The sequence below is a fragment of the Equus caballus genome, chromosome 19, assembly GCF_041296265.1.
Source record: "Equus caballus isolate H_3958 breed thoroughbred chromosome 19, TB-T2T, whole genome shotgun sequence".
Taxonomy (NCBI): Eukaryota; Metazoa; Chordata; class Mammalia; order Perissodactyla; family Equidae; genus Equus; species Equus caballus.
Genome location: NC_091702.1, coordinates 23091510 through 23112286, shown reverse-complemented (window position 1 = coordinate 23112286; position 20777 = coordinate 23091510). Strand labels below are relative to the sequence as shown.

Sequence of the window (20777 nt, the reverse complement as noted above, 5' to 3'; positions counted from 1 at the left end):
GACCGCCCTGGAACTATAATGCATCCTGCTTAGTATGTCTTCTTGTGGGATCTGACTAAAGAAAGGCAGGATGGTAGTTAAAGAAATACCAGTCAATAATCCAAAAATAAGTGGAAGTAATGTAAATTTTTACTGCAGCCTCTCAGGAAAAACCACTGGGTCGGGGCAAGTGGAACAGTTGGAATGGACTATGTGGCAAGAAGCAGGTATAATAGGTATTGTATCCATAATGCTCAGGTTTTGCTCAGGTAATGCACACACACACACAAACACACACACGCTTATGCAGCAGCTCCCCTCCAGGTCTCCTTTTCCACTCTAAGCTCTCCAGATACACTCCACAAATTTATTCCCTCATAAATAGATTAGTCCCTTTCCAGTGTCAGTCTTGGTACCAGTTTCTCAGGTTCTTATCTATCACCAGTTACTCCAGTCTGTACAAAAAAGCTTCACAGTCATTTTAAAACAAACACAGCTCCTCTTAGCAGGTAAGGGAGTAGTGAGGTAAATACTCATGTTATGACATTATTTTTCCTGAAACGATTACTTATGCTATCTAGTCTAGCCACTCTGTAGTATTATAGCTAATCATTAGACCCTGCCGTCTAATAAATCGTGCAGCTGAACATTAAAATCCCTGAGAATTGAACTCCCAATCATATAAAACAATGTCTCCACTTTGTCAATTTTAAATTCTACATGTCATTTTTGTGTAGCATTAGAAATTTCTATTTTGTACTGTTATCCTTTTTTAAATTTAACTTCATATATTCAACATTCAAGTCCTATTTATTTCTGCTTTAATACTTGGCTGACAGTTAGCTTACATCTTATAGGCAGGAGTGTTTCTTGACGACCTTGGGTCCTCAGATAATCACTGCGTTTCACACCTAAAATAGAGCGCCATCCAAGCCATTTGTAGCTGTTTCCTTTTGTTTGTTCTTAAAAACATTTTTATTGTGAAATATCGCACATATATAAAAATACATAAAACAAATGCACAGCTTTAGTAATTATTACAGAGTAAACATCTGGTCAAAAAATGAAACGTTGCCAGCTCTCCAGATACCTCAACTGGTCCCTTCTCAATCCCAACCCATTTCCTACCTCTACCAGGGTAAATAATCTCCTGACTCCTAGAATAACGGCTTCTTTACCTTTCCTTACCTATCACCTAACTATGCATGCCTAAACTCTAAACTTTAATTTGCCTACTTTGAAACATTATAAATATGAAATCATAGAGTAGATATTCTTTTGTGTCTGGCTTCTTTTGCTCAATATTTTGTTTATGAAATTCATCTATGCTGCAAAAAGCATTCGTTGGTTCATTTTTATTGCTATATAATATTCCATTATATGAATAGTCCAAAATTTATTAGTTTATTCCACTGGTGATGAACATTTGGGTTGTTTCCAGTTTGTGGCTATTACAAACATTTCTATATATTTTTTCTATTGCAATATATCTAGGCATAGAATTGTTGAGTCATACGGTATATATATGTTGCCTACACTTGTTATTTTCTGTTTTATTTTGTTTTGTTTTTAATAGCCATCATAATGGGTGAGAAGTGATATCTCATTGTAGTTTTGATTTGCATTTCCTTAACGATTAGTGATGTTTAGAATCTTTTCATGTGCTTCTTGGTTATTTGCAAATCTTCTTTGGAGAAATGTTTGTTCAAGACCTTTCTCATTTTTTAATTGAGTTTTTTATTGTTATTGTTCAGTTGTAGGAGTTCTTTTTATATTCTGACATTAATCCCTTATCAGATATATGATTTGCAAATATTTTCTCCATTTCATAGGTTGCTTTCTCACTCTTTCAGAGTGTCCTGTGATGCACAAAAATTTTAAATTTATCTGCTTTTTCTTTTCTTGCTTGTTGTTTTAGCATCATATTCAAGAAATCCATTGCCAAATCCAAAGTCATGAAGTTTTTCCCTTATATTCTTCTAAACTTTTTAAAATTTTAGCTCTTACATTAAAATCTTTAGTTCACTTTGAGTTAATTTTTGTAAATCGTGTGGAGTAAGGATTCAACTCCATTCTTTTACATGTGGATGTTCAGATTTCCCAGCATCATTTGTTGTAAAGACTATCCTTTCTCCATTGAATGGTCTTGACACCCTTTGTTAAAAATCGTTTGACCCACACATGCAGGGTTGGTTTCTGGGCTTTCTATTCTATTCCATTCGTCTGCCGTTATGCTAGTACCATTGCTGTTTTGATTACTGTAGCTTTGTAGTCAGTTTTGAAATTAGGAAGTGTGAGACTTCCAACTTTGTTCTTTTTCAAGATTGTTTTGGCTCTTCACGGTCCACTGAGATTCCATGTGAATTTTAGGATGGGCTTTTCAATTTCTGCAAAAAACCGTGTTGGGATTTTGATAAGAATTGAATCTGTAGATCGCTTTGGATGTTATTGACATCTTAAGATTATTAAGTCTTCCAATCCGTGGACACAGTATGTCTCTCCATCTATTTGTCCCTTCTTTAATTTCTTTTTCTTTCTTTCTTTCTTTTTTTCTTTTTGCTGAGGAAGATTTGCTCTGAGCTAACATCTCTTGCCAATCCTCCTCGTTTTTCGCTTGAGGAAGATTAGCCCTGAGCTAACATCTGTGCCAATCTTCCTCCACTTTTTGTATGTGGAGTGCCTCCACAGCATGGCTGATGAGCGGAGTAGGTCCCTCCCTGGGATGCAAACCCATAAACCCGGGCCACCAAAGCAGAGTGCACGGAACTTTAAACCACTCCACCATGGACCAGCTCCTCTGCTTTAATTTCTTTCAGCAACATTTTGTAAATTTCAGTGTACAAGTTTTTTCACTTACTTGGTTAAGTTTATTCTTAAGTATTTAATTCTTTTTGATGTTATTGTAAATGGAACTGTTTTCTTAATTTCCATTGTGTATCCTACTTATACATACATTTTACTATATACATATATGGATATACATATGTGTATCTTTAAAAGATATGCAGAACTGTCCTCCAAGTTTTTTGAAATTCTTATAAATGCTATTTTTACTGTTTGCAGATCCCTACAGATTTCTTTTATTCAATATCATACTTATAAGATTCATCTATGTTTATATAACAAGCTCTAACTCATTTATCTTCAATGTTTGTATGATTTGCCAAAGCTTCTATGTGAAATCTAATGTCATTTAAGTTGTTTCCGATATTTTCTTATTACCAACAAGAGTGATGGGAACATTTTTTATGGTCTTCTTTTGCACATGTGCAAGAGATTCTCTGCAGCATGTACTAAGGTGTAGAACTGTTCTCTGTGTCATAAAGCATAAGCATCTTTAACTTGTGAGACATTGCCAAACTGCTTACTAAAGTGCTTTATTGTTTCACCATCCAAATGCCAGTGTACAAGCTTGCCTGTTGCTATACATCACCATCCATTTAGTACTGTCAGACTTTTAAAATTTTGCCAATCGGTGAGTGGGAAATATTATCTCACATTTTTTCGAATACATATTTCTCTGATTATTAATCAAGTTGAACATCTTGTCATGTCATTCGTTGACCTATGGTCTCACTTCCTTAAAGGAGATATAAAACTGTTCTCGAAATTTTTCAAATTCACAAAAATGGTATTTTTACTGTTTATATATTCCTGTAAGCTGCTTGCTCACATCCTTTTCTCATTTGGTTTTCTGAATAGTTTTATTTATTGGAGTATTGTATATCTTAGCCCAATAAGAGGCTTGCCTTTTCTATGGTGTCTTTTGATGAACTAAAGTTTAAATTTTAATGACATTTTATAAAATTTTAATTACTTGTGGCTTCATATATTGTTTAAGAATCCATCCCTAATCGAGTACATAAAGATATCCTTCATTCTTCTTCTTGTCCTATCGTTGTGCCTAGGACTACAGCACGGTCTTGAACAGAGGAAGTGATAGTGGACATTCACATGTTGTTCTAGATTTTAAAGCAAAAGATTTTTAAGTTTCACCATTAAATATAATTTTTACTGTAGGTTTTTGAAAAACATTCTTTATCAGGTTAAGGAAGTCTCCATCTACTTATGTTATGCTAAATGTTTTAGTGTTGGTGATCATCTCTATATTATCTTTTTTTATCTCATTACTTTCTTCTATTTATTATTTCCATTATTTCACATTTTGAGTAGTTTTTCTGTTATCATCTAGTTTCTTTCATTGCATTCTGAGCTCATTAATTTTTCACTTTTTTACTTTTTTTAGTAAAGACTATAAATTTCTTTCTAAGAATGATTTTGGTTACATCCCACAAATTTGGGGAAACATTTTCATTATATTTTATCCTAAAACATTTTCTAAGCTCTAGTATGAAATCTTCTTTGAGCCATGGCTTACTTAGATATGCCCTTCTTGATACCTAGATATAAGGCAATGTTTTGCTATCTTCATTATTGATTTTTAACCTAATTGCCTCATTTTCAAAAGTGTAATCTAAATTATAATAATTCCTGAAATTGCTAAGACTTGGCTTATGGACTAGTATATAGTTAACTTTCATTAATATTTCATTTATGCTTGAGGAGATGTATTTTTCTCATTGTCAGATGCAGGGTTTCTATGTGTCCATTAGCTCAAGCCTGAAAATTACCTGCATCTTCTGAATATGCCTCTAATTTTTTATCGCCTTCATCTGTCAATATATATAAAAAAGGTTAAAATAATCCACAATGGTGGGTGGATTTTTCCATTTATCTTCATAATTTTGCCAATTTTTACTTTTTAAGTTTTGGCTTAAAAGCATATACACTTAAGATTGCTACACTTCCCTTATGAATTGAATGTTATCATTACGTCATTATACTCTTTAGCCTTAATAATGTTTTTTGTATTAAATTACATTTTGTCTGATATTAGTATACAAACACTAGTTTTATTCTGACTGGTATTTTTATGGTACTTATTTTGACATCCTTTTACTTTCAACATTTTGTGCCTTTAGATTTAAATGTTCTCTTTAACACATAGCTGAACTTTTATTTACTTGTTTACTTAGTCAATCTCTGTCTTTTAACAATTCCTGACTTGCTTGAGTTTTTTAGCCAGAATACAAGTTCCTCAAACACAGAAATCTTGTCTGTTTTGTTCACTGATATAGCCCATTGGGTTAAATAGTGCCTGGCACATGGTAAGTGCTAAATAGGTCTTTGTTAATTTAGTTTATTTCTACCATGTTATGGGCTTTTATTCCATGGGCTTTTCCCTCCCTCCTAAATTGCTTTCTTTTATATTATTCAAGGTTTTTTCCTTCATCTTCCCTTTTTACAGTTTTGCAAATTATAAATTATGCTTCTACTTTTGAGTTACCGTTCACATTTTAAAATGCATAGACAGCTTAATAGAATTGAAATTTAATAATTCTTTTTACTGAATAAGATACAAGTCTTAGAATATTTTAACTCAAATTACTCCCCTAACCTATAGATCCCATATTTTTATTCTAGTTTGATTTTTTCCCTTACTCCTCAAATTAATTATTGTAGTCATAATTGTTTTCACACAGTCGACATTTATCTATAGTTATCTTATACACGTCTACCAATTTTTTTCTTAAATTTCAGCCCTTCTGAGTTTCATTTCCTTCTTTCTAAAATACATCCTTTAGAAGTGCTCATAGTGAGGGTCTCTTGGTAGTAGACTCTTCATTTCTGATTGTCTAAAATATCTCTAATTCACCCTGGATAATAGTTCAGCTGGGTATAAAATTCTAAACTGAAAAATTAGCACTACGAAAATATTGTTTTACTATCTTCCAACTTGTATCATTGCTGTTGAGAAGTCAGATCTCATTCCTTTCTGGATGTTCTTCTTGTCTTTCTGGTGCCTTTAAGATTTCATCTTTGTTTGATGTTCTACAGTCTAACTAAGATGTGTTTAGTTGTAATTTTTTTTTCTCTTAACCTGCTCAGAAGTCATAGTGTTTCATAATCTAAGGAATCACATCTTTCATAAATTCCAAAAAATTGTCAACCATTTATTTTTTCATACTCCAGTCCCTTAATTCTTGCTATTCATTCATTTAAGAATTTTAACTGGACATTTGTTGCTTCTACTCCTTCTATCTTCCATATCACTGAAGCTGTTTATTACATTTTCTATCTCTTTGTCTCTCTATGCTGTCCCTTTTACTTCTCCCATTTCTTTTCTGGGGTTTTTTTTTTGAGCACCAATCCTCTTCTTTTTGCTGAAGAAGATTGCTCCTGTGCCCATCTTCCTCTACTTTATATGTGAGATGCTGCCACAGCATAGCTTGATAAGCAGTGTGTATGTCCACACTCAGGATCCAAACCAGCGAACCCTGGGCCACCAAAGCAGGGCACATGAACTTAACTGCTACACCACTGGGCTAGCCCCTCTCCCATTTCCTAATAACTGTCTAAAAATTTTCACCCTCCTGACCTGAGTCCCTTCATCCTCCCCGACTTTCCCCCTTGTTTCATGCCTATCAATGTTTGCTTTATTCACCCCATTTCTTAATAACTGTTAAAAACTTTCCACTCTGCTGGGATGAGTCCTTTGACTCTCCCTCTGTCTCTCCCTATTCTCTTGTTAATTATTCTAATGTTGTGGGAAAATAATAATTATCATATAAATCAAGAAAAATTATGCTAAACATTTATTATTTTCCATTATTATCTCATATAGTCAAATCTAGTTTTCAGTAACAGTATCATAATGTTATCATAATAATGGCATCACCAAGATGTATTCGATTTTCCTATCTTTTAATTTTTAGCTGTAAAAATTAAAAATTCCTAATCCTCAAACTGTTATGTTTCTTAATTAGGGAAAGTATTTTTCCAAGATAGTCAATTTGAAGAGTTTATGACTGTCTTACATCTCAGCTACGATATTTTAAAGATTCCATCATATTTGTAGATACACTGAACTACTAGCTAAATCCCCCTATCAGAAAGCTTTGGTTTTGAGTGGTGGGAATCATAGCTCAAAATGATTTCAGTACATTTAGGTTTTAAAGGGGGAGGGGAGGCATGAAACTCATTGATTTATATAAATGAAAGATCCACAGGGGATACTGTCTTTAAGTACAGCTTGATTCAACAGCTCACTCACTGCTCTATTTTCCGCAGTCAGCCTTGTTCTCCAATTCTATCTGGTATTCCCCTATCTGTATCACACCCTCAAGTGCTAGGATCTTGAGTAATAGCAAAATGCTCAAATGTCATTATAGATTTCAAATCACACTGTCCAAGAAACAGTGAACGCCTTTTCCACACAATTCCTAAGACTCACTCTTTCTCATTGGCTCAAATTGCATTATATGCTTATGATTGAAAGAAAACTGAGGTCAAAGTAATGTCATGAATTGGTTGGCCTAAGTCAATTAGGTCTCACTTTTAGAGCAGGTAAGGATTGAGAGAATTCTCCAAGGGAAAAAAATGGGAGAAGGGAATGCAATAAGAATTCCAAGTAAAATGAAAATGAACTGTGCATAAAAATCCTATGGAATTATTTGCTTTTCAAATAGATGGGTTATGAGAGGAAACTTAAATATACAAAGATTGGTTTTGACAAAGTAGACCAACAGCCTGAAGTGAAAATTAGAAATCTTAGGAATGGAAACCAATTTTTTCCATTTCCAACTTGCATCTATAATTCTGAACTTACAAGGAAGGTCAAAGGGAAAATAGAATTTATCATATGAAGATTCATTATACATATAGCTTTCTCATACATCAAATGTAAAAATCAAAATATGCTATCTATGTTTTTAAAAGTAGATGCTGTTTTATTATTTATGGGGGGCAATAATGATAACTTAGCTAAAAAGTTGCTGCCTTTTGCGGTATTCTTGCTGATGTGAATTTGTGGATAACTTCCAAGATAGAAGTATTGACATTAAAAAGAGTACAAGAGTACAAGATAAAACTCAGAAAATGATTGGGAAAGAAGTAATGACAAAGTGTTGGCCTTATGAAGGTACTGTAGACGCTAAACTCTGAAACTGATCAGTAAAAAGAAGTCATATAAAGCTGACATGGTCCCATCTCACACTGAACAATTGGGACCTTTAGAAATGAGATTTTGCTCTAACCCAAAATGTCAGAACATTTTGTTATGGACAAAGGGCAGAGAAATGACATAGACATCAGAAAATAGAGAAGGAAATGAAACTTAAAGAAAGGTGTTGCTAGAAGACTAACAAATTTGCATATTTCTTAAAGAGTTTTAAAGTCTCTATGATTTTTCTTTTTAAAAAATTTCTTTGAAAACTTCACTCGCAATCTGTTGGCTGTGGTTATGATGAGGTGTCTAACAGAAAATACTGATGATGATGGCATCTATATTTTTTTACTTCCAGAGAGCTCAGATTTTATTTTACAGATATTTAACTTCATAACAAGTAAAGTTATCCCTCATCTATATAGATGAGTCTGCTGATCTACAATAAATATTTCATGTTTTTGCGAATGTTTTTCTGGTGCTGCCGACAGTTTCACGAAGTCAGACTCTCTCTGTTAATCCAATCTTCTTTTGTGACTAAGAGTCCATATTTCCCGGAGAACAAGCTGCAGCAAGGGTACAACCTGAATATGAAACTCATTTTTCCAGCCAGGCAAAGCTGCTCTGTTCATTTGAGCACCTACTCCACCGAGTTATCGGATACAGATTATTTTACTTGCTCACCCTTTGTAGGTTGAACAGAAACTTCTTCAGCTTTGTGTAAAATAAAGAACAAAGACTATGTAATATTTTTTTCTAAGCTTAGTGACCAAGAAATAAATCATATCTCAGAAACTCTGAACATTTCATTAGTTTTGATTTTTTGAAGTTCTGTTTCTTATTTGGATGATTAAAAATTCAAGATTTGGAAAAGTTTGTTTTTAGTTTCAATTCAGGGATTGATTGAGCATCTACCAGGTGCTTGGGGCATGAACATAACTTGAAGCTGTGATCTTCAAGAGGATAAAAACTTGTTAGAGAGATAAGACATACCTCCATGACGCATTAGGAGATTCACTCTGGAATGAATGGTATGGACATGCTGTAAGAGTTTGGAGGGGTTACTGAAATATTTAGGAAACCCTTAGGGACAACGTGGAACTTAAATTAGCTACACCTGGATGGGTAGTGATCAACCGAATAAAAGAAAGTTGGGGAGAATAAGTAGATGTTTCTGGGTGGAAAACCACAAAGAAAAGTTCAGAGGCAGGATAAGCACAGGTTGGTGCAACTTAGTGAAATCAGCAGAGCTGATGATAGAAGTTTATGTTGGAGAAAACAGAGGAATTAGGTGTAGGTTGTGAAACACATGCACACAGTTGAGAACCTTGAATACCAGGAAAGAAGTCACTGTAGTTCCTGAAGAAGGAGATGACGATGACAAAGGCGATGCTCCAGAAATATTTATTGGGTGGGGGTGTGGACATACAGTGGCATAAAACAATACTGGTGGTGGTAAGGCTGGTTGGGAAACTTTTTCTGTAATCCAGATGTTAGGTAATCAAAAATTTTCCCAGGGTGGTAGCAATGATAATGCAAAGAAAGGAGCTAATACGAGATGTATTACAATGCTCAGATTTAATTAGTTTTTGAGACTCACTAAATATCAGGGAATAAGAGGAAAGAAAAGTCAACAATGGTTTCAAAATTTTAAGCCAGAATAATTGAGTGAATAATGGCTATCCTTAGAATATATTGGTGAAAAGCAGGGAAAAAAGTTGTGGAGATTATAAAAATCACTTTTGAGGAATATATTTGCTTTATTTGAGGTCACTTTTTAAATGATGAGCAAATAGCAGTGTCCCAATAGGCATTTGGAAATGCTGTGTTTGAATTTGGTGAAAATTTTCAGATGACACTATAGCTTTGATCCTCAATATTTTGGTTAGAAGCAATAGTTAAAGCCACAAGAATAGAGAAATTCCCCAAGAGTGCATGTATGAAGAACACATCAGTGAGCCAGAGACGGCTTTCAGGAGCACTGAATGAGAAGATGTGAGCAGAGAGGCAGAAAGAAACCAGTATGTATGTGTGCGTGTAGAAGAGGGGAGACAGAGAGAAAGAGAGGAGAGACAGGCAGAAGGGAGAGAAAGAAAAGAGACTCTCACTGAACTCCGGGGAGGTGACTGGAAGGAGGAGGTGGGCATGAATAACTTGAGGACCTCAAAACTGGTCAGTTCCAGCCTTCTGTGGCACAATAAAAGCTTCTTGATAAAGGGCAAACTTTATCCTCTTTTGCAAGAAATAGACATCTTTCATTCGGGCAAAAAAGTTTTGAGATTATGTTTCTGCAAGAAGTTTAATCTGCGTCATCTATCTTTGATATTCTTTTTTAAAGCATCTGCTTCCCGAATGGTAAAAATTTGGAACTGCATCATACCTGTAAACTGATTTTTTCTTTTTTCTTTTTTTTTTTTTGCTTGAGGAAGATTGTCCCTGAGCTAACATCTGTGCCAGTCTTCCTCTACTTTTTGTATATGGGATGCTGCCACAGCATGGCTTGATGAGTGGTGTGTAGGTCCGCGCCAGGGTTTCGAACCCATGAACCTGGGGCCGCCAAAGCAGAGGGCCGAAACTTAACCACTATGCCATTGGGCTGGCCCCTAAACTGATTTTTTAATAATAAGTTCGGTCATAGTCATCTACATTTTATCTCTGTCACAAATTGTAAAGGAATGCATTAAGGGAGTTATTTCTTCCAAGTTTTCTTTTGACATGACAGGAGCAAAGAAGACATTTTTAATCAATTCAACTTCCCTACCAAAGGACGATATAGTCTGGTTAACTTTCATATCTGTCAGAGGCGTAGGGCTTTTCGGACGTAGGTAGAGGTTTACGAGCATAAAATTGAGAACAATTAGCACTCAAATTAATGTTACATGAGATTCAACATCTGGTAAGCGTGTCGTCATTTTGGGTCATAGACCACCTGCTAGGCTAAATGTTCATACAACTGCAATTTACTCTGCATACAAATCGAATAAAAATGATACTTTAAAAAATATTTTTTCTAAATTTAACGGTATGTACATAGGTGCCTCTCACATTTTAAAACTTGAACTATAAGTTAATAATGGATTAAACACTCACAGGATGAAACATATAGGATCAGAAGAAACAGAGGAAACATATTTGTGAATGATATTTTGTAATAAATTAGTTAAAGGGCTAACGTTAGTTTCTCTAGTCGATCAAATCACTGCCAGTATTACTATAGATCTCTTTATCCACCAAATATTTAAGAGCAAGAAGAGGTCATCTCAAAGTCCTTGTGTTATTTATATAATAGAGCCCTCAAACTTCTGGCTGCTTCCGGCAATAGAGCTGCACCAGAAAATGCCAAATCTCATGATGCCTCTTGTGACCCACTGCAAACACCAGCCCGTAGGCAGCATGCATTACTCTATTCAGAACTTCAGGCCTCGAGGGCCTCCAAGATCATTTCAGTGTAAGCCTTAAAGTCTTGGAGGTGTCCTGCAGGAAACCTCTGAGCTGAAAGCTTCAGGGTACTTGAGATCCAGAAGCTTCTATGCCAGCAAGCTAGATACACTCTGGGTCTGTGTGGAGGTCAAAGCAGCCATAAAGCCTATCCCCCTCCATTCAAGGGGCCTCTGGACATCCAGAGTTACCCAGAAAGCCAAGGACCTGTACCAGACTTTGAAAGACGACTCTTTCTTCACATGCCTACTGACCCCTTTTCACATGATTGGTTATTTGCAATTTCAGTAAAACTGGTAAATTCTGCCCTTATTCTACAGAGCCAGAGAGTGTTAGGTTGGAAGCAGAGGGTGTGTCTGTGATTGTCTGCCGCAGACTTCAAAAGCAAAGAAACTTCCTGCACTTTTGCAATTAAAATCCAAAAATCACATTTTTGCCTTGTTTATAGAAATGAGCCATCCTTTAAAAAGAGGCAGTTTGTATTCAAATACCAACTAAAGAAGCATCTAATTCTGCAGTCTGTGCGTTAAGGTGCCTAAAACTTACTCTATTAGTTCTTTGAACTCGTGGACCTTTGCTATACTTTTCTGGATAGAGAGTAGGAAGTGTTCTATCTAGAACTGTGTCTGTTAAAACCGTCTATTTATTGGCATTGCCCTGCTTCCATAACATGCTTCCCACTGATTTCAGAGGTCATGGCTAACCTGTCACGGAGATAGTTTTGCGAGTTAACTTTAGCTTTGATGGCCACTGCCTGGCTTTCAGTTCTGGCCGCTACATTTGCTCATGGTGTGACCTTGGGCAAGTTTGTAACCTCTTGAAGCTTCCATTTTGTCACCTGTAAGGCAGGCATAATAATATATGTGGGCATAATAACACGCCGTGCCTTACACAGTTGTTGAATGAAAAAGATAATCCCGAAAAAAGTGTATGGCACAGAAAAAGTGCCAGATAAACGTTAGCCCTCAATACTATTAAGGGCTTACTTGATCCTGGAGTCACCAAAGTAAGACTAAAGCATGTTCCATGTATTTTTGTTCTGTGTTTATGTTTAAAATATATTTTGTGATAGTTTCCTTTTTTCAGTAATCAACATACACATTAACTCTCTGACAGGCATGTGCTATTACTTAACTAAAATGTGTCAAATAGCTTACTGCAGTGTTTTCCAGACTATGCCTTGAACAACTGGGACCCCGTGGAGGGGTTCAAGGTGGCTACTGCGTGTGGGGTGTAGAGTGGGGTACAGTGATGAGGGTGATGCTCAGTGTTCCAGGCTTCAAACAGCTCTTCTTTCATCGGCTGTAAATGTGGGACTCCTCACTAAATTTTAGTTTGAAGAAAGGGTTCTGCAGCTTAAAGGGGAAAGGGGAAGTGGGGAGGGAGGCGTTAAAACACTTATGGTTTACTATGTCTATTATTTTTTAATGAAATATTACAGATAAATAGTGAAGGCTATATTTGAACATTACCATTTGAGATCTACTTCTATATTAAAAATTGATCTTTAACTAAACCACATCATTCCAGGATATTTGGAATTTCATCTTTTTCCATTTTTGGCAAACTTAAGTAGGAGGGCTCATTAAACCCTCTGTTCATCATCCTTCATTTGAGAAGCCTGTTACAATAAACCAAAGCATTATCACTCAGAATGGAAATGAATTAAGTGAATCAGGCTTCCACGCCCCCATGGCTGACATTTGTCCCTATCCCAAAAGTAATCCAGAGCCAACCGAGCCTCACGCGGAGTGCAGAGGTTCTCCCCGTGTCTCTGGAGTCAGGCTGCCTGGGTTTGACTCCTGCTTTGTCCGCTTACAGCCTGTGTTCTTGGGCAAGCCACTTCCCATCCCTGTACCGCCACTTCCTGTGCGTAAAATCGGAACAATAGCACCAATTTTGTAAGGTTATTGCAAGGATTTAAAAAGAATGCACCCAAAATACTTAGAAGAAGGGAAGATAGAAAATAAGTTCTCAGTAAACATTAGCTCTTAAACTTAACTAAGTTTGTTTTAGAACCATTTTCATGACACTTGAATTATCTCCACGTCTAATTACAAAAGTCAGTACACTTATCCTTCCAAACTTCCTTCTACAGCTATAGGAGGGATGTAACTAAATTAATTAGCATTATCTTTTAATTCTCACTTGGTAATCTTTCTCTCTGCTCGTCTGTAACATTATTTCCTTAAATCTTACACTATGAATGGAAAAATCAAATTCTATTGAAAAGAGTCACACAGAAAAATATTAAGCCTGAAAGCTGCTCTTGTATTTTCCATTATTTTGAATATGGGGAAAGAAGACTACATAAGCTAACTATATTTTATGGCTATGCTTTGTGTGTGTATACATTTCAAGAAAAATATAAATGATGAAACATAATTTTGATATATCATCAATTTGACCTTTTGATGTACATAATTTTACTTTGTATATTTAATGTTTGTATTTATCATTTTTTCCAAGAACAATTCCTGAAATCTATGGAAAAAATACCCTGAAAACAAGAAAATGGTAACAAACTCTTTAGTTCTTTTTCTGTCGTATTTCAGATCTTCAAGGACTCCATATGTTGCCTCAGACAGTTGACTGGTCATCTTTTCCTCCCCAACAATATCTCTTGACTCTTGGATTCAAAAACAAAGAAGACGGGAAATTTCTGGAAAAAATATCAAGTAGGAAGCTGCCAATATTTACAGGTAAGTCACCTGGACTTATTATGTCTTTCAATACTGTTAGAAGGCAGCAATTGTGCATTATTCGTCTGTCTTATTCATCACAAAGCCTAGCATGTAGTAGGGCCTGGGCCCCAAAGAATATTTGTTGAGTTATAGTTAACTCCTTCCCATCTTTTTTGTGGGTTAGTTAACAATACCTGGAATCAGGTTCCCCCAAGACCACACAAAGTCCTAGAATACCCACCCCCCTCACTCCCACCACCTCACCCCAACCACAGTGTGATCAATGCCTAACCATAGGACACTGAAAGAATACAAGCTTTTGTCATCATCAACTAGCAAACGTAGGAGAAAATTATGCAACAAAACTATTATATGAAATCAAAAATATAGCCAATGACAACCTTAAGTCACCTCAGTTATCTGCCATTGTATTAATATCTGTTCTACTCTTTTCTTATGTAATTAGCCAAAAGCTTAGCTCTCCTGAAGAGTATTTATTAAATGGTGTTCAGTAATTCTAGTTGAAACTTTCAAAAGTCAAGAAAATATTCACACGGAGTTGAAATGTCAGACCTGTGGGCTGAATTCATGACCACGTTGAATTTATTCCTTCAGCTCTACTTACATAATTAAGGATTTGTGTTTTGTCTGGCACTGTATCCTCTGAGGCTTATCTCAACTTTGAGCTACATTCAAAGTCAGTGGGATCCGCACACTTGAATAACACCTGGGAGGAACAAGACAAGAATCAGACACATTTATGACAACATTTTTTTCACAACTCAGGAAAAACGTGCTCTGCAGAGGGAGGTGAATTGTTATAGGCTGTCTCTTAGATCTCTCAATCAGGGAACACAACAAAATGAATAAATGATAGTCCCTAAAGGGCAATGTCTCCTCTGCCTTTCTCCTCATAGATCTTTCATTGTTATACATGTGGGCTAGGGATGGACTAGTTTCTATACTAAAGATTTCAAATCTGTTAACATTGAGATCTGTTTATAGCTTGCTAAAGAAAGCACTTTGATATGGAAGTCTGGAAAAAATAGTAAGAAGTTTTATGTTACAATTTTTAGAACATAAAACTCCCTTCGGTCTACTGACCAGAGAAGACACAGTGAGACACATGGAGACAATGGGGAAGCGAATCTTGCCAATACTGGATTTTATTAGAAGCACCCAACTGAATGTAGGTATATGAGTTTTTATATTTGTCCAATGTACGAATTTTAGACAATTCTAGACGTATGGAAAGGTTATGGTGTATATATTGCAAATATTGGAAGATTTTAGAAACTATCAGTAAATCTCATTTGTAAAACCAAGCAAAGTTTAGCTAGTGATTTTATTCCTTTTATATTTTAAAATGTATTATAATGCTAAGCTTTGCAATTTCCAGCATTTATTATGCTAGTGTCTCTTTCAAGAGCCTTTTTGGGGGGTCTTCCTGATATCTAATTCCAGTTGGCAGTGAATTTCTCAATTCAAATCATCAATTAAATTTTAGCAAACACGATGTTTTGCCTATTTCATATATTGGGCTATTGCAAATAACCATCTCATTACCCACACAAGGACTCAGAGCTTTTCAAGCTAGTGCCTCCGTACCACACTGGTAAATTAGAAGCTACTCTAAACGTTGGCAATTGATCTTTGTAAACCCTTAAGGTAAATTATCTGATCCCTTTATCTAATCCAGGGAAAATATGTCCTTTCTACTTTTCAATCTTAAAAAGCCCAAAATAAGACCTGAATTATGCTGTGCTATTTCACAAAATTTAAGCCATTGTACCAAAAGTACATAAAGGGAACTTCTCATAAACAGGCTAAAAGGCTGCAGATTCCCCTCGTTTAATATTTTTCAAAAGCTCTGTAAGCTGGAAATTTTAAAAAATTTTCTTTTTGTGGCTTTTGTATTACATCATTGATTTGATGTTCTTACCTTACGAGGAGAACCAAGGGGGTCATCACAGACAGCGACTTAACATCTGCTCAGCAGTTTATCTGCTCAATAACATTATTCGGCATTTTAGAAAAGCTATAAAACCTCTCATCTATTTGCATGATCTGTAATTCTATGCATTACAAATACAAAAGCACATTTTTACTGATATTCCAACTACTTAGTTTCTCCCTCCCCACAACTGTGTTCTATTCAATTCTCCCTCCCATATTTTTATTAATAAGAAATCTATCTCTGGCTTAGTCATCTCAGACTGTCATAAGAAAATACCATAGACTGGATGGTTTAAACAACAGAAATTTATTTTAAGATCAGGGTGCCAGCATGGTCAGGTTCTGATGAAGGCCCTCTTCCTGGCTTCCCGTCAGCCAGCCACCCTTTTTCTGCGTCTTCACATGGCAGACAGCAAGCTCTCTGGTGTCTCTTCTTATAAGGGCACTAATCCCATCATAAGGGCCCCACCCTCATGACCTCATCTAACCCTAATTACCTCTCAAAGGCCCCAACTCCAAATTTCATCACCTTAGGGGTTAGGGCTTCGATACAGAAATTTTGGGTAGACACAAACATTCAGTTTATAGCAATCTCATTGGCTCTACTACAAATTTTGGGTCCTGTTCTCCAATTCAACTTCTATTGCAATCTCTTCCAGACACACACACACACACACACACACACACCCTCACCATTTTTCCCATCCTAATTAGAGGCCCACACATATCATCATTGTCACCTTGAAAGCAGTGGAAACGTTGCTAACAAGAACCGTCACTATGTAGCATTATTTCGTCTCAACTGCACACGGTTAGCCTAGCAGAGCCAGTGTGCTGGATGTTGTGCAGGTGACCTGGCTGTGACCTGGCTCCTTGGGGCAATACCTGCCATACCTAGTTACTTGTCAGGAAACCGACTACAACATCTCTTGCCAGCTCAGTCTCACAGTGTGTTGTGAATGAAGGTTGGGCCTCTCTAGGTATTGGACACTTTTCAAATGTTCTTAACTCGTTTCCTTCTCACCTTTCAAAGGGCATTCTAGCCACGTGGACATTTGTGCATGTATCTTTATGTGTGTATAAAAGAGATTTGAAAAACATAGGAAACAAAATTCTTAGCATATAGTCGACAACTCAATCCTCTTCAGAATGAGTCAGTACCCCTTTGCTAACTGCAAGGAATTTCATCAACTTTCCTATGTTTGCTTCTATGAGAAATAACAGTTTTTGGAAGATTATCTCAGAGTTTTAATGGAATTGAAGTGAGCAAGCCTGAAGGGACCACAGGTATATGCAAATATTGGCCTCTAGGTTTCTTATAATATGCCCAAACACAGCTTCATAAAGCAGAACTAAATAAAATTGGCTGCAAAGGTAACCTAGCTTAATGAAGCAAGTAATGAGTCAGTAAGTAGAAATCATTCCTACGTGGTACCATTAACTGTGACCGAAGCAGCCCTCAACAGTGTTTTTAAGATCCCCTGAGGTGCATTTTTTCTTGTCAGGTATGAAATGCTATCCACTCAAATGTTTAGACACTGCCTTGTCCTTATTAGCTGTTATCCTAGTTTGTGACATCTGTAGATGAAGACTTCTGTCCAAGGCTGTGCTCTGGCTGTGGAACCCTAGGGCAAGTCATTTAACCCCTGAGCTCTTTCTTTCCTATTTATAAGATAGGCTGATATCTGCCAGGCACACCTCACAGAGTTGTTGTGAGACCAAAAGAAGGTGATCCATGTTGAAGCACTTTGTAAAGTATTATGAATTTTAGAAGTTTTCATTATTTGAATCGGTTTTAGTTAGTTTGCTTTGACAAAACTACTGTTTCATAGACTTTTCTTCTCCATTATACAAACTGTGTTCTTTGAAATTACTTATTCTTCTAAAGTGAAGATTGTGCAAATGTCCTGTGGATTTCAAACTTTTTTCCTTAGATCACTGATGTGCTCAATGTCACAAATGTTAGGTAGCTTTGTGTCACAAAGACAGAATTAGAGACGTCATCTCCAGCCATGGAATAGATCTACTGCCCAGAGTAGAGCTTCCCTGGGAACATGAATGTTCACCTCTTGCCATGAGGTGGTAGACATAGTTGTGAAGGAGACAAAGGACGTTCTGGTATGAGGGAGGTTTCTATCTCTCAGGCAATGATTCTCTATAAACTCTGACACCAGTTTCTTATCTTTATAGATTCCTTTGCTAGGCATACGACACATGGCCAAACAAGAATGACTCTGGCATGTTAAGAGTTATAATCTAAAATATTCTACCATCTTCCTATCTTGTGGCTTTTAATCCCACTGAACATCAACCCCATTCAACCAGTATCTCTGCCCTAATGGTATTTTTCCTTCTCTGGATCTTTGTCCTAATTATTTCACATGCTGCCGGATGCCCCTATGCTTTTCCCTTCATTAACTTTATTGGCTGCTGTCAGTTTCAAACCTTGTGTACTGTGCTTCCTGGGCTAAATGTTAAAAAGTTAAAATAATAAACTCTCTTGCATGCATGAAGCCTCTTTCACAGGCTGACTTGCCAAAAGATGACCTAACTAACCATGTTTTTAATATCTCGTTAATTTTACTTTTAATTTCCTCCAAGTGAAGCATAAAAAATGTTTACATATGCGCATTTGAAATGAACAATAATATGTGTTCGTTACCCCTTTTTTTTTGCAATTAATGTTTCCACATGTTATGTCAAATGGAAATATATTCCAAATATTTGGGCTCTGCTTTTCAGCAGCATTATATAGTGCCTCTTATTTGCCAAATATTTATCCATACCCACTTTTGGATCTAGGTACTTCTCTGACTGAAGCCTGCATTTGAATTTGCTGTTTACCCAGCTTTCATTGTCCCTGTGTGAGGTTTCAGCTTCAGTCTTGGCTACTTTATTACACTCTCTTCCGCAGCTAAAGAGCCTTTGATCACTCCTGAAGACTCCTTGGGAGGGCTACTTCCCTTTAGATTTGGCACTTGCTGGCATTGCATGTTGAAGCTAATTCCTTCATTTTTCATTATTTCCTTTATTTTCTTAAAGCAACAGCATTAAAACCTTCCTGCTGGCGTTACCTATTGATTTCTATTTCTTTTTCACCTCGTCTCTCAAAAACCCCTATCTTGTATGGGTAAAATATTAATCTATAGCTTCCTAATAACCAAAAGTGCATTTGGCTTAGGGCAGTGGGAGGCTGGGTGACTATTAGCAGTCAACTCTCTTCTTTCCCTAACGTCTTATTTGGATGGAGCATTTCCTGTTTTGTTACGCATCTGACAGTCAAGCTAACAAAGCACCATTGCTTTCCACTATTTCTATTTTCCTGATGTTTTGGAAAATTACACTGATTATGTTCCTGAGCAGGCTGCCGTTGTTTCTGCTCCTCGGAGTCGAGTCACTACACCACTTTCCTACAACTAGCCCCATTGTTTATTTTAAAGAAGGACAAAGAAAGCAATTTTTCTTCAGAAAGAAAACTGTTTCTCCCGCAACCTGCTTTCCTCTATTTGACAGAACCCCATTGTTTAGCCACATCTTAACACTAAATGGGCAGGCTGGCTATTTCATCAGTTCAGAGAAGGGATCCCAAATTCACAATTTGCAAGCATCGCTCCTATAGGTTTATAGATTTTCAGATAAATGATTAATCAGAAGGAACAAATTAGCAGGGGCAGAGGGACATTAGTCAAATGGCATAGATAGGTATTAGAGAGAAATAAAGCAAATACAATGCAGCGGTGCTCAACCTTCCTTTATTACCACGATTCTAGAAATGTGCCAACTTCTAGAGGTCGGTGTCAATCAAAATATGAGTATGACATTTCAGAAAGAACAGCTTTCGAAATTCAAGTTGAAATTCACATGCTCTTTAGTAATGCTAGTTTCTAATAATTTTTCTCTTTGGAAGAGATTCTATTTTAAGACAAAAAAAAATGTCTGCCTTGTCTAATTTCTGGGGGGCTGGGAATCTGTTTTACAAGTATGCACAAACTAAAATAGTCCTTGCTCAGATACTAAGCTTTAAGGTAGTGGTTTGTTCTCCAATTTCTGTTTGAAATATTTGCATATTTTCAGGCACACCTAGCTAAAATCCATATTTCTAGGGCCACATATCAAGAGATTGTGATTCACTGAGTAAGGCCCAGTACTCTGCCTATTTAACAAACAAGCCTAGCGATTGTGGTGCCAGTGGTCCAGGAGGAACCCTGTCATAAAGGGATGCAGGTCATCCAGGCTTCCCTTTCTGAGCACCAGCATGTGGAATACAAGTGCCAAACTAAATCCTCCTGCGACTTCCCATTTCTCATCACACTCCAAATGTAGCAGAAAGCCAAGGCTTTTCTTTTAACTCTTAGATTCCACCTATGTCAAAAGTACTTTTTCCTCAATATAAATGTGAGAATTTTATGATAAACTTTGTCTCTCCTATGAAGCATTACAATGTGTATTAAACTTTTTTAGAGAAGGTAATGTCTCCCCTTGTGTGATTGGCAGCAAACGCATATGTGGGCCACCTTATTATAAGTGTGCTTCGTTTTGAGAAAGCCGAAAATACCAATAGATTCATGGGGATTGGTGGTCCTTACAAATGTGCACGATAGTTATTTCAAAATGGATCATGTCAGTTGCTGGGATGGTCCTAGAATGAAGTACTGTAATGATAGAATAAAACACTATAATGCCACCAGGAGGAGCCAGAGTCCAAAACCATCCAA

The 20777-nt window shown here is 36.4% G+C and overlaps 1 protein-coding gene across 2 annotated transcripts in view; it reads left to right on the top strand.

The window, feature by feature from the left end:
• The window catches only part of SPATA16 (spermatogenesis associated 16), a 219601-nt gene that overhangs the window by 162284 nt on the left and 36540 nt on the right, over positions 1–20777 (top strand). For both annotated transcript variants that reach the window (XM_001494206.6, XM_014732759.3), the window contains exons 7-8: positions 13978–14124; positions 15183–15295. In XM_001494206.6, the coding sequence (XP_001494256.3) occupies positions 13978–14124; positions 15183–15295 (260 nt within the window). The remainder of the gene's footprint in view (positions 1–13977; positions 14125–15182; positions 15296–20777) is intronic.